At 39.6% G+C, this 14,530-nt stretch overlaps 1 protein-coding gene across 1 annotated transcript; it reads right to left on the minus strand.

The window, feature by feature from the left end:
* Positions 1-1,701: 1,701 nt before the first annotated feature.
* Positions 1,702-14,311, minus strand: LOC127628747 (protein FAM110A-like). The gene is made up of 2 exons (XM_052105607.1): positions 14,205-14,311; positions 1,702-5,253 (listed from the first exon to the last, which is right to left on the minus strand). Exon 2 carries the CDS (start codon positions 4,730-4,732, stop codon positions 3,401-3,403), a length of 1,332 nt encoding a protein of 443 aa, XP_051961567.1. The 5' UTR covers positions 4,733-5,253; positions 14,205-14,311; the 3' UTR covers positions 1,702-3,400.
* Positions 14,312-14,530: the final 219 nt, after the last annotated feature.

The raw sequence follows: 14,530 nt of genomic DNA on the forward strand, positions 1-14,530 counted from the left end.
TAGGCCTAATTAATGGGAAACACTACTACTTCTGCATTTATCACAAGAACTGGCAACAGCAAAGAAAGCAATGCCACATTGTGCATGCTTTAGTGGTCAATAATATAAATAAATAACCATTCAAAATCAACAAATCTTTACACAAAATTGAAAAGTTATATAAGAATAAAAGATAATAAATCTACCCTACAAACAACAAAGTAGGCCTATGTTCAGTTGCAACAATTAGGCTAAGTGCATTCTGTGTACTGATGTGAAGGTAGCAGGATCATTCTCCTGCTTTTAAAATTAAAATTAGATAAATCAATTAAAATCTGAGTTTGTAAAGGCCCATGCAGTGAAAGTAACTAGTGACTATAAGGCTAACATTCTGTTTGGCATCTCTTTAATTGTGTATTATAGTTAAAAAGTACTTAAATATTGATATTTTTCACATCAAAAGCAATCGTATCACTTTAGAAGACATTAATTTAACTGCTGTATATATAATGTTTATGCTGACTTTCTTTGATTTTTGGAGCTTCAAAAGTGAAATCACCATCCACTTGCATTTTAAGGACCTATTGAGCTAAAATATTTTTCTTCAAATATGTTTTGGTGAAGATAGAAAGTCATACACACCTGGGATGCCATGAGGGTGAGTAAATAATGAGAGAATTACAATTTTTTGGTGAACAATCCCTGAACTAAAACTTGATTTTAGAGAATGCTGTATAAATTGAATTACATTTATTTTTCTTACCTCATTGCAAAATAAAATTGAGGTTTATGCTTAAAAGGGGAAAAACTATTTGCAGTGGGGGAAAAGAAAAATAAACTTAATTCAACATTTATTCTCTGAAAACAAGTCTTAATCATGTTTTTTTTTTTTTTTTTTTTTTTTGCTTAGAAGTAGATTTAACTTAATTTAGCATATGTATTAGAAAACAAGACGAATGCTGATTAAGAAAATGATTGTACTACAGTGTAGTGCATAATGTATTTGAGAGAGGGCTTATGAATTTAAAATTAAACAATTTCTTGTAATTTTTCAAGAATGAATGTTAAAATATATTGCTGGAGGCTCATATATATTAAAATATGTTGCTGGATGCAGTGTACTGAGCTCAGTCTGTGTGTGTTGTCCCTGAATGCATGAAGCAGATTAAAAGAAATATAAGCACATGTCTCCCTTGGCGTCGCTGGTCCCTTCTGTCTCATTTGTCTATATGAGGTCAGTGCACACAAGAGATCACTACAAACACATTTCCCCTAAAACACCTTAGTAGAGATCTCTAGGGACCAGTATTACCATATGCTAATCTTTCTCTCTCTCTCATATCCTTGCTCATCCTTCCAACAGTTTCATTTTCTTGGATTATAGTAAGATGTTCCTAAATAAATCAAATTGGCCTTTAGAGAATGCTGTTCATCACACCTCTGCCATCTTCATCCTCTCCTTCTTCTCATAGTTACCATTTACTTCCTTTCAGCATCACACCTTTATTTCTCTCCTCATGGTCACAAAGTCACATCCCCCACTGGCTGTAATTCTCTGTATGTCTGCTGAAGGTTAGTCATAATTCACTGTTGACTGGGGCAACTAATGAACTTCCATGACCTTTCAAGTCAGTCTTAAGTATTTGAAAAGGATTTTTGAAAACCATTTAAAATTCAGACTGGTTCACAAATTAATCATTCAGACCAAACTGTGAACTGGTTTGAGCAATTTATTGAGAGAAAAAAAAACTGAAAATAATCATGTCTTATGGGAATGAAGCAATCACAACTTAAACATTATCTGTTTATTGACATCTTCAGATGACTGATTTTGCATTCAACTTTCACTGAGTCAATAGTTAACTCCAGAACACAAGCAGAGCCACCATGTTACCCTCTGTCAATGACTACTGAACTGAACTGTTCGAGGGTTTGTACCTATGTGTGTATTCTTTCTAAATGTGCTGGCAGAACAATGTATTTGAATCAATAAATGTTGTGTTAACCTTTTCAAGCTTGTATGGCTATAGTTAGGGGAAAAAACCCATCTCGATCATTGTGCCTTTAGCAAAGCAAAACTCAACCAAAAGTGAACATTTGTGTGGCCACTTGACTTGTCTTTGAGCACAGATTCAACTAACATCAGCTTTCTACCTCTTTTTAAGGCTTTTCGTTTCCACTTCAAGTGCAAAAACTTTTAAGTAAATAGATATAACATCTTTTCCACTAAGTAATGAGTGAAACCCTCCCAGTTCTTTTTGCTTTCTCAATCCCAAACTGACTTATCCATCTAAAACAAGACATAAACCCCTCCCCAAAATGTATATAAATCACAGCGACAAGCAAAAGGAACGGTCAACAACAACTAAAGCCACACAAATCATATATAAACATTATGTTGAATGGAATGTATGTCTATGCTTTGGAATGCATGTTTTGGGAATGCAAATCGTGCAAGCGTGCTTTGCAAAGTAATACAGTTGTACATCCACGTGTGCATGCTGACAAGAGGCTCCCACATGTTTATGTTTTTAACTTTAAAATTCAACATTAACAGTCTCCCAGCCATGTTTGCAGATGAGCAGTGCCTCCATGGAAGCTCTGAATTCTTCACAGTATCGAAGTCTCACCTTCAAAAATGTCTAAACTGAACATCTGATGTGTATTTGACACATATAGAGCAAAAGTGTGTGCATAGTTAGTAGGAGTTTTAAGTGTATATGTGTATTTGTAGGACTTTGCAGTCTCTTTTTTTATATAGCTGTAGCTTATTGAGCACGTCCCTGAGACCTTCCTACCATGGGGACCAAATTATAAACTCATAACACAGGCTTCCAAAATATCTGTCAATCATTCTTCAATTCTTCAATCAATACAAATATTTCTAAAACTAGAAAGTACCTGCTTGAGTCCCATTCCTAAGGTTCCTACAGAAATTAGCTTAGGCAACTGGTCCCACAGCACTGCTGTTTAATAAAGACTTTGTACCTGAATAGCACCAACACAACAGATCGACTGCTGCCTTCATCATAAATTATTATCATCATCCATTCAGTCACTCTTTTAGTGCCTTTAGCATTAGTGTTATTGCTTAAATCAAAATGTATCAAAGTCACAGTACTGAGAATCTGTAGTATTCCACATCTGCTCTCAAACAGAGGTACATTGTCCTTGCAGATTAAAAGACGCTCCAAAACCAGCAAGTCGTTTATGTAAATTCTTTGTATGAAACATAAACATTATCCTTATAGTAAGGCAAATAAAAATGAAACAAATATTTGTTGGAGTCTTTGAAAATCTTCAAGCAAGAACGTAATAAATATGTGTGATAATCAATAATAAAAAGAATACTGCAAGTTTCTGTCTCAATTATTTCATCTTTGTCTGGTACTCTCTTGTACTCTCAACCAGAGAGAAACTTCTAGACATTGGAGATGTTTTGTGAGGTGTCCCGTGCTTGTCGGATTCCGTAGAGCCACTTAATGACACGTGCATTCCTTTCGATGACTGAGATGCCATAAGGAACGCGCTCACCGGGCTTGATGGGCCCATCATCTTCTTCATCCTCCTGCTGTTCCTCTCCTCTCCATCCATCACCATGACCTCCACACTCTGAACTTGGCGTACTAACACTTCGGAGCTTGGAGACCGAAATAATGTCAGAATTGGCTCGAGCAAAACGTTCCACGCCACCCATACCTTCCACTTCCTCAGGGTCCAGCCCACAGTAGTTGAAGAAACGCTCCAGGTCGGCTGTGGCCCGAGAATACCTGTCACTCAAGTCAGACTTTGAGCGGTGGAGGGTGGGGTGTTTCCGGTTTGAGCCAGGACGTGACCCTCGTGAGCTATCTGAGGAGAGGCGGGTAAAAGCAGGGGAGGCTGGGGGTAAAACACCAGAGCACAGAAGCAGGGGGCTGGGGGGCAGGCAGGGGGATGGGGGATGAGCAGACGTAGGCTGGTGCTGAGCTGAAGTTGTGGGTGGTGGGGGTGCCTGTGGCTGGGCTATCTGTGGTTGAGCTGTTTGGGTCTGTCTGGGTTTGGGTTGTAGAAGCAACCTCTGAGGCTTCCTGATCTCCGCCTGCGGTCGCACATCCACCCGTCGTACAGTTACAGAGTTGGGGGTCCCATAACTACCTTGTGACATCAATTGGGGAGTCCTGGCTGGAACCAGTGGTGGCCTTCGGCTAGGTTCTGCAGTTGAGGATTGATTGTTAAGAGGCGAAGAGTTGCAAGAGGAGTTAAAGTTGATGCAGTTCTGGGGCTCAGCAGATTGTCCACTTCCAACACTCTGACCTCCAGAGGAAGGTGAAGAGGCTGAGGGAGAAGGTGTTGAAGGGGTAGGGGAAGATGTAAGTGGCCCATCACAGACATTAATTAGATTATTGAGGATGTCCAGGTTGAGTTGAGGTCCCCTGCATATTCCATGTGCTGGTCCTCCGTTCTCTGCATCAGGTAGCCTACGAGTAATCTTCCTCGCTGGTGGAGTATTCATCCTGCATTGAATCATCATGCTTGGTGATAATAGTGGTTTGCGGATGATTGGGGGTTTGACGGGCTCTTGTTTAGTGAGTGCTACTTGGTGGCTCTTCACGTACTTGGCCTTATCTGCTTCCAGACGCTCTACTGCACTCAACTTTCGTGTTCCTGTCTCAGGTGCTCTGCGAAAGTAGTCCGGGCCCTTGTTGAGGATACGGAACGGCATGGCAGAGGTGAAAGGACCCCCATGTGTGGGACGAAGGGTTTCCATGGGCATGATGGGGTAGAAATGATATTAATTTAAGGGGTGAAATGAAGTCTAATGGTCAAAGTTTTACTTGCGTTCAAGAATGTCTAGGTGTGCAAAGAAGGCCTTTTCTATTCACGCTTTATTTTTCCTCTTTTGTATTTTAAGTTCTTTATCCCTACCTTCAAGGGCCCATTTAACTTTTTTTTTACCAGTCTGAACACTCCTTCTGCTGTTGCTTCAATTGTGTGAGCAACAGCCTCCAGCCTCTATTATCTGCTCTCTTTTGAGTCCGGCTCACTGAAAAGAGGCTTGTGTGATGGGGTCATAAAGGGTCGCATTCCACATCAGTCCGGCTGAGTGACCCAACAGGACTGGGCAGATCCTGAAGTGAGCGTTGATGCTTAGTCCTTGCAACTGAAAGGTTAGCAGAATACTGCTGGAGAACAAAGTCAACGCAGTCCTTTTTTCTCACACTCCGGATTTCTAAGATCTGTTAAACACTCCTATAAAATCCAAGCCTCTTTTTCTTGTATTCCTTTACTCTATTCCTGTAGGAAGGAGAGAGATAAAAATATGCTGTCAGACATGGGTAAGCAAAGAGAGGGAGGACCTCCTCTCGCTCCCTCTGCTCCACATATATAAAAGACACTGGAGCACTCTAGAGCGAATGGAGGCAAACTGGCCCCTCCTACTAGACTTTTAGAGCCAGATGCTGCATGTGTGAACACCCAATCAGGAAAGAGACCAGCACAAGGGGAGGAGAAAGGAGTAAGGCGACAGTCTAGCTTTTATTGGTCGATGGTTGAGACTCTGACCAATTGCACCCTACCCCCCACTCACAACAAACACTCCTCCTGAATTTTCATTCAAATGTGACTCTATGAAAAGACAAATGAAAAAAGGCAGAGTGAAAGAACAGCTGCAATCTTTTACATTCAGTTGCATCAAACAGTGGCACTTTATGAAAATATTTAAATGCCCTCTTCTTTTCCACTTGTTCTGTGTTTGTTAACACACAAAAGAGCTTTGTGCTGTGTCTTTACAGAGTGAATTATAGGCAGATTGTCATGTTTTATATTCTGGTCTCAGACTAGATCCAAGCCCAGGCTCATTTAAATCCTACTGTAACACTCATGCATCAATTTAGTTCAAAGACCAGCTAGTTTTATATAATGTAGTAAAAACGATTTCTATAAACAGTCACTGTCTTTCTTTCTATCTTTACTTACTGATGCTTTCATGATCTCTTGATCTCCTGTGTCAAGGGAGTGAGGGCAATTTGCCTCATTTCCCTTCCCATTCTGCTTTTTGTTACCGTATGTAAGGTTTGGTTTTTAATGAATCTTTTTGTAGCCTGCCTGTGTGTCTGGCCCTGTGTTCCCATTACGGTTCCCCCTCTCCTTCTCCCTCAAAGATAGAAGAGACTCAATACAATACAATTGTAAGGTATTTTCTAACGGAGCAACAGTCCATGTGAAAACCTAATTATAGCCTTAAACTTAAAATTTGCCTGAAAGACTGAAACATAAATACATTGCTTAAATGAGTCCTTGCTGAGCAGTGATTGAATAATGTGCTAATTACTGCTAAAATCTGACATAAAGTCTGTGTGAAATGTTTTGTTTTATCGATTTTGTAGGATGAAGTGTAGGATTGCTGAATATTTGTTCTTGACTACAAAATTAACCATTCCTGCTATTTCCATGACCACCGATAAGGGGGGACAACTGGGCCTTTTGTCTCTGGCCTGGGCTTGAGGGGGTTGGGGGCGGCACAGAAAGGCTGTTCCATATTCTATATCGCATCTAAGCACGTTCAGTGAAAGCTGCAGGGGCAGCGCTCACCTTGATGAAAGAACTGTCTGCACCACAGGGCCTAAGAATTTCAACTGCAGCCCTGGCTATTTCTAACTGTTTTTTCAGCCTCTCAACATATTTCACTCTGAATTCATGACTCAGACTCCAATGGCAGAGAGGCAGGTAAGTTGAAAGTAGGTTTCAACTGGCATTGGCAAATGTCTTGTACTGTGGTGTTGGTGAGCCATCACTGCTCAAAGAGAACAATTTAAACATGCTTCTCATGCCTCTGTATGTTATTGTGTCTTATAAGAGGCTTATGGATGGAGTAAAGCAATAAATGCATATCCAGGTCAAATTCTGTGGTGCATACACACACAGTCTCTCTATGGCCAGGCTTTTATTAGAAGTCACAGTTGCTCAGGACCCTGCCATGCTGTTAGGGTTGAGAGAACTTTAGTGTCCAAAATGGATCATCATTTTTTCTCTACACATCTTTGTATTCCCCTGTGCTCTGCTGATCTTTAGCAGGAACCAATGATGAGAACTTGTCTTCCAGAGGAACCAGAGACCAACTGCCTCGGGCCTCAGCAAGATAAACACACACACACAGAGCTTCAAAGTATACAGCTTCCTACTGTAGCATACGGGTTACACTCGCATTATGGCAAACCTACAGAACATAAAGGGTTAGTTCATCCAAAAACACTGTTTATCTCTTTTTTACTCTCATGTCATTTCAAAACTGGATGACTTTCTTTCTTCCTTTGAACTCAAAAGTAAAAGTTTGGCTTATTCAAACTCTGTATGTAAATTATTGAATTATTGAGGTGGAAAACCAATAACCATTGGTGGTCTAAGTCATTGATGTCAAACCTGATGGGATGCATCTTGACTTGGCAAGTTTGTATATAAGCATACACAAATAAAATTTGACAGTTACTGTGGAGAGGAAGATTTTCAATGGACAATGACTTAAATTTCTCACAAGCTATAGTATGGCTTCAGATGCCTTGGACTATAGAGTAAAAGTTGTATGGACTAATTTTATGGTAATTTTTGGCCTTTTTAGACAGCCTGATAAAAGATAAGCGAGAACATTCTGCTTAACTTCTCCTTTTATGTTCCATGGAAGATAGAAAGTCATACAGGTTTGGTACGACATGAGGATGAATACAAATTTCTCTTTTGTGTGAAGTATTCCTTTTTAGCTAAGAATTTAATAGGTTTTTACACATTGCTCTCTTGTGCAAATCATATTAATCAAAGTTTGGTCTAATCTATTTTAGAGCAATAAATGTACAGCAGGTGTAGATATCATACTCATCTTACAGCACACTGTGCTCCCAATACCATTAGAGTGTTTATGTCTCATGTAAAATAAGATCACCAAACACACGCAGACACAGTGGAATATGAAGGCCAAAGGAACGTAGGTGGCACAGACACAGCCCACAGCTATGAGCACATGCGGGAGTGTGAGCTGATTGAGATAACAGAAGGGTTACAGCGCAGAGCCAACTGGACCAAGAACACGGAAGACGTGGGGCGAGCCATGAATACACACCACATTAGACTACAACCACAGAAACACACAGGCAACTCAATATAAACCTTTTGGGAAAAAAATAAAAATAATGTTCTGGTCTTGATTTCTGAGAGCTGATGTAATGTTCCCCACAGCATTTAGTGGTGAACTGGACTGTTGGTCGAGCCGCAAAAAACGTGAATGGAAAATGATTTCTTGTTTTTGTTTTGAACCCCGAGTGGATGTGAGATATTGAGTGTTCATTTTATAAGTTTTAAATGATTTGAAAAAAGCTGAATGAGGGAAAATGTGAAACAAGTAAGTCCTAAAAACCACAGGCGAACATGTCAGGAGATGACAGGTCAAGTTTGGCGGTCGACAGTTAAAGAGAGAAAGTAAAAAATGACCTCACTAATTCTGGCTGAAAGAAACACCGCAATGTAATTAGAGGGGAATTCTGTGTGACTGGAAGCAATCTGCTGCTTTTAGAACATCTATCAATTACTGCAGGGACAACAGACCCAACATGAGAGATACATGTGAGATGAGAAAAAACAAATAAGTAAGGGAAAAGGAAAGAGGGAGAGGCTGCTGAGGAACAGAGAGATTTGGCAGAGCTAGGTGCAAAACAAAGAGAAAGAGCGAGAAAGCTGGGTAATGTTGTCATTAATAGAGAAATTGTGAGAAAGTCAAAATGGCAGACAATAAAAACCATGTTGATTTTGGTTATTGCCTGGGGAAATTTCCCAATGTTAGGGTGTTATTGGAGGTTGCCAGGGTGTTGCTATGTGGTTGCTAAGGAGTGCTATTTTGAGTGGTGCACTGCTTCGAATGTTCCTTCGGTATGTGGTTTCTAGGTTGTTTCTGATCATTGCTAGATGGTTTCTAGGGTGTTCTGAGTGGTCACTCAGGATTGCTTGAGTGATCTGACTGGCTGCTAGGCTATATTTAGTTTTTCAGCGTGCCATTACATCTCACGCATGGATGAGCACACAGCATTTCAAAGTATACTTCAACCGTGAGTCCATGACGCATGCACGCTATGTCTGCTTTGTTATACAGTACTCTTTTAGTAGAATCAACAGCAGGCAAATGTATATGTTACGTGCACAGATGCGGACTATTTGCATGTCTACAAAACTTGGGATGCATGCAGACAATATGTGCATTCTGTGCTAATGACAACATTTTGTGTGACATGCACAAGATGTGGCAGCATGCAGGAAACCAAAGTATTCTTTGGAATTTATGGACCCAAGTCAGAGGAGCCCACCCTCAAGTGATATTCTGGTCAATGGGAATTTTTCACACATTTTATTGACTGCCAAGTCCAACTGTTTAAAAAGGTAAAAGCACTCAATAAGCACCACTACTTGAGATCATGCAAAATTCTCTCATCATGTTCTCAACCTCATGCCATACCAGATGTGTATGACTTTTTTCTTCTGCAGAACACAAATAATGATTTTTAGAAGAATAGCTCAGCTCTGTAGGTCCATACAATGCTAATTAAAAAAGTGAGGTAATGGTGTATAAAAATTGTGAATGGGTGCCAAAATGTTGATGCTCCAAAAAGCACAAAAAATGTCTGAAGACATTGATTTAACCACTGGAGACTTATGTGATTTTTGGAATTTTGGCACCCATTCACTTGCATTGTATGAATCTACAGAGCTGACATTTATTTCTAAATATCTTAATTTGAGTTCAGCAGATTAAAGAAACTCATACACCTCTGGGATGGCATGAGGTTGAGTAAATGATGAGAGAGTTTAAATTTTGGGGTGAACTATCCCTTTAAGGTTAGCAGAATGAGCATTAGTAATAGTGATGCTATCTTAGCTGGTCAATAGTTGCCAGGCTTTGAGTGGCGATGAGAACTCCAGGAAGTCAGATTGTCTAGGCAAAGGCATGTCAGACTTTCTGTGACTGGAGAATTACAGCTCCTCTCCTTCTTCATAGATGAAAAACAAACAAGTCCAGCTACATCCAGCCAGGAAATAGTCACTCTTAAAGTGAGTGTAAAGTTACAATTATGATTCTTTTCCTCAGGCTACATGCTTTATACCCTTCAACCTGTCAATATCCAGGAACCTTGTGTATATCTTCTCAGGTGTTGAGTAAGGACTGAGCGAATAATACCTGATTGATGTCAGGATGAGTAAAGAGGGAATTCAGGAATCCCTCCCAAATGGAAACATGAGTAATTCTGCTGACAAAAGCTGAAGTTATGTATAGAAGTGAGAAAGAGAAGAATGTGTAAATCATACTCAGGTTAAGACTATGACCACTAAGTGTAGTAAAGACACAGTGAGGTAAAATATTACCTTTGCAGCAACATTTTCTTTTGTCCATCTTTGCCTGTACTGATAGTTATGTTTAGTATGCTGCCAAAGTAGAAAAACAGATAAGGATTGTCTGATAAGATGATTTATATTGCAACACAGCTGCACTGATTTTCTCAGGGCTCACCAATAAGGTAGAGGAATTTATTTTGACACATACAAAATATGTTGCTAAAAATAAAATGTATCATTACTTTTAGCGGGCCAGTGAAAATGTTAACAGGGCACGTACAAATCTGTACTAAGGGCCTGTCTGGGGCCAGCAGAAAAAAAAAATCATCATTGAGCCCTTTCCTTGAAAACTACTGTTCAGAAGCTAGTAGCTCCATGTTACCAGTGGTTTCATGTGACAGTTCTTAATTGATATATTGATAATGGGATGTTTCAACTGTATTTAGAGTGAATCTGAGTGGCTCTGTTCTGATGACAAACCTCATTTGTGTGACCGCACAATGAAAGCTTTGACCTCTCTCACTACACTGTGGAAGGTGTTAGTGTAAGTACAAGCTAACTAACATCATTTCCAAGGGCTTTCCCTGACAGTTTTTACTGCATTGACAGAGTCACCTCTCACTCAACCTATATCAGCCACTACAATAAATACACATCAGAGGATTCAAGCCTTAAGCCTGATAAGCTTTCACACTGACTCCATTCATAACTGCTGCAAAGCTCTATCAGTGAGGGACAGCCAGACAAGCGGCCTTCTCAATGTGTGGCAAAGCACAGCTGTTTCCCCTCTTTCCACTGCAGGTCAGGATGAACTCAACACAATATCATTAGAGTGTAACAGAGATGGTACTGTACCAAATAGCAACACGACTTCCACTTAATGTGTGACTGAGCCCTCTGGATATTATCAACATTAATCTTCCATTTGTGATTACAGTGGATGTTTGGATTCTTAAACAGTTGTAAATACAGTTGCCCTCACTGTCATTTATCTCACACTGACATACACAAGCCCACCTGATTGTTCTTACTTCTCAATTTGTTTATTACTTCTATGGGCAGTAAAACATTTAATATGGTTGTATCTCAGGGAACAACATATCTAGAACACGTAGGAACCATTTAAAACTTTTGGGGTACATATATTGAATGGAGTCTTTGAAAAGTAATGATTATCCACCAGGTCCGAGAACAAATTGCAATTATTGATCAACCAATCAGAGTTTTTCAATAGCTGATACAATGAAGATATCAAATTCCCTCTCAGAGCAAATCAGTCCAATCAGTGGCCATCTTTGGAATGCTCCCAGGCAGCTACTGTATTTTCTATGGGTACAAGCGGCATAAATATATTTGAATGGGGAAAGACTGAAATCTCCAAAATGTTTGGTCAAGATTACGAACAAAGAACATATTTCTAATCAGCAGTAAAATCTGATGACAATAGTATCATATATTGTGTTTCTTGAGCTCATATCATGCTAAAAAGTGCTATTTTACAGGCTGGTCCTACTACTGTGCATGCACGTTCTCAAGTTGACAGACAGATGATGTCTGTATTTAAAAGGTGATTGTCTCTTTTACCTGCAAGGCAGGACATCCTTTTCTACATATGCCATATTGGTCAATCTTGGGCTTAACAGTCTTTGCCGATATTTAGAAAGCAGTATGGCTGACAGTCGAATGATAACAAATGAGACATTCATGAAACTGTCAAAGTGTCTACATGCACAGCAATATGCTGATAACTTAACAAAACAAAACAAAAAATTACTTTTTACCCCCCGAAAAAAGACAACGTAAGAAATCAACATTTATATAAGATTTGAAGTACAAGGCCTGGTCAATACATACTGTCTTGGCTTATCCAAAAGTGTTCTAAAATACTGATAGTTATACCCCTGAATGTGTCACAGAGGCGTGAGAGGCCCATCGCTCCATCTTTCATTTTGACTATAAAAAGATTATCAAATGTCCAGCTGTCCTCTCGGGCCGGCCAAACTATGACCACAGAATCTCCACATTTCTCTCCTCCATCGCTCTAAATCTTAAATCAGAGGATCCAGATTAGACCAAATCAGATCCCGAGAGTTTTCATATCAGGGTTAAACGAGATAACGGTTGTTCAGACAGATGTATCGGACCACAGAGGCCTGGGTGATCTGCCAATTACACAACTATTGGTGATTTATCCATTTCCCCTACATAAAGCTCTCCACTACCAGCTGCACATTTGAAAAAGGTCACTGTGGTGTTAGAGGTCAATCTAAACTTAAAAGCACACTCACTCTCAATCCAGTACCGGTCAGTTTCCTTGGTCACATCCTCGGCAACAAAAGGGAGACACTCCTCACTGATGTATTGATCAAGTAAAATGGCAGATAAATGGCCTGATCATCTCATTATTACAACCACGGCAACCTTGTCCATGTCAGACTCATCTCAGGAATCTATGACCCATGGGTCCTTTAAATGGACCCTGACCATGTGGCCTGCCTCAGGCCTGCCAAAGTAACGATGAGAAATGTCACTCACATTCTATCCACTATGCCTGGAGAAACAAAAGACACATGGACACTCGCAGATACACATCTGCCTAGAAGGTACCTGCCACACAAACAAGCGTGTTCACAAACACACACACAAAACTAAATACGCATGGACACAGTGTGTAATCACAGATAAGAGATGATGTGTTGTTTTCACCTTCTTCCCCTGCAACTTCCAATTCTGCTTTCCCACAGTCACACACTTATCAAAACACAAGACAACAAACAAGTGACTACATAAAAAAAAACAAGAGGACTCGACAACAGATCATCCCCTCCAAACACACACATGCAGAGATCACCTATTAACCCAGTTTGATCAATAGCTAAGCCTGGAATAAGTTAATGAGTAAACAGATATAAGAGAGATGGAGAGAGAGACACTGTATCTCTTCCTGTATACTTGTAAATATTCTTGTTCTTGACATTATTAAACAAAATATAAATTATATAGAGTTTTTAAATATATTTTTGTAAGTTTTGCATATTGTAAATTTCTCTTCTTTTTACACATTGTATAATTCTTAAAACAGTACTTGTGCCAAAAGTGTCTGCATCTGTTTATCTACTGCACTCTATTTGCCCACAACCCAATCACCACTTGTGGATTAATGAAGTTGTATTGTATAGGCAAGGACCTGCCGATATGACACAAAAATTACCACACAGTTGTTTTTACCCACACACTTTTCAAAGCTGAGTCAGTTCCTCTCTTCCTAATCATTATTGTTTTACACCCTGTTGACATGTGTCTTTGCCAAGACCCACATGGAAACTTTACAAACCAATGTTATCAGCTCAAATGCAAAACACAATCTGACAGCATTATCAAACAACTAAGAGAAACTGTTATAAGAAATGCAAAGCAACAGTTATCCACTGTTTTTTAATGCATATCATAAAAGCTTAAATGACAAGGGAAAATACCGGGAGTTTATCTGTATTTAATTGCCCCAAACCTTACCTTGCCTTAGGGAAGTTGGTACTTTACACTCACACAGTTCTTCCTCATTCCATATAAACAATCATTATGTTCTACTAGGTAATCAGTCCAGTCCCAACACGTTCAAATTAGAATCACAAGAGACATCCATCATTAATGAATGATGAAATGAAAGGAGAGTGATACAAGATCCCTACTGTCATTGTCATTACAATTTAAGTTACCAAGGTATCTTAAAATGGTAATAAGGTATCAATAAAACAAATAGAGACTCACGTGACTTGAGCAATATCTTGCATACTCAAAACAAACTTGAATGGACGTGAAACTAATCCACTATAAATAAATTAAATGAAGCCATCTCTGTTACAGCTTGTATGACTTACCAGAGCTTTGAGATGTTAGTAGGAACAAGTGTTTTTTGAGAGCAGAATGAAGCTCTCAAGCTGAAGATCCTTTTGGAGAATGGAGATCAGCTGAGAGTCGATGCTCCAGTGAATGTGTGTGTGTGTGACTGAGATGGCAACTCAAATATTTTTCCTCCTCCCTCTTCCCTGCATAGCTCCTCCCAGCCCACCCTTTCTGGAGGTTCTGGGCTAGAGTAATACAAGCAGGAAGAGCAACATGTGACCAAATAAATTCATTCATGTGCCACAGAGTGTGTTTATTGCTTATTTACACCACAATTCCTCTAATCCTTTGCCTATTCTTG

This window comes from Xyrauchen texanus, chromosome 35, assembly GCF_025860055.1.
Source record: "Xyrauchen texanus isolate HMW12.3.18 chromosome 35, RBS_HiC_50CHRs, whole genome shotgun sequence".
Taxonomy (NCBI): Eukaryota; Metazoa; Chordata; class Actinopteri; order Cypriniformes; family Catostomidae; genus Xyrauchen; species Xyrauchen texanus.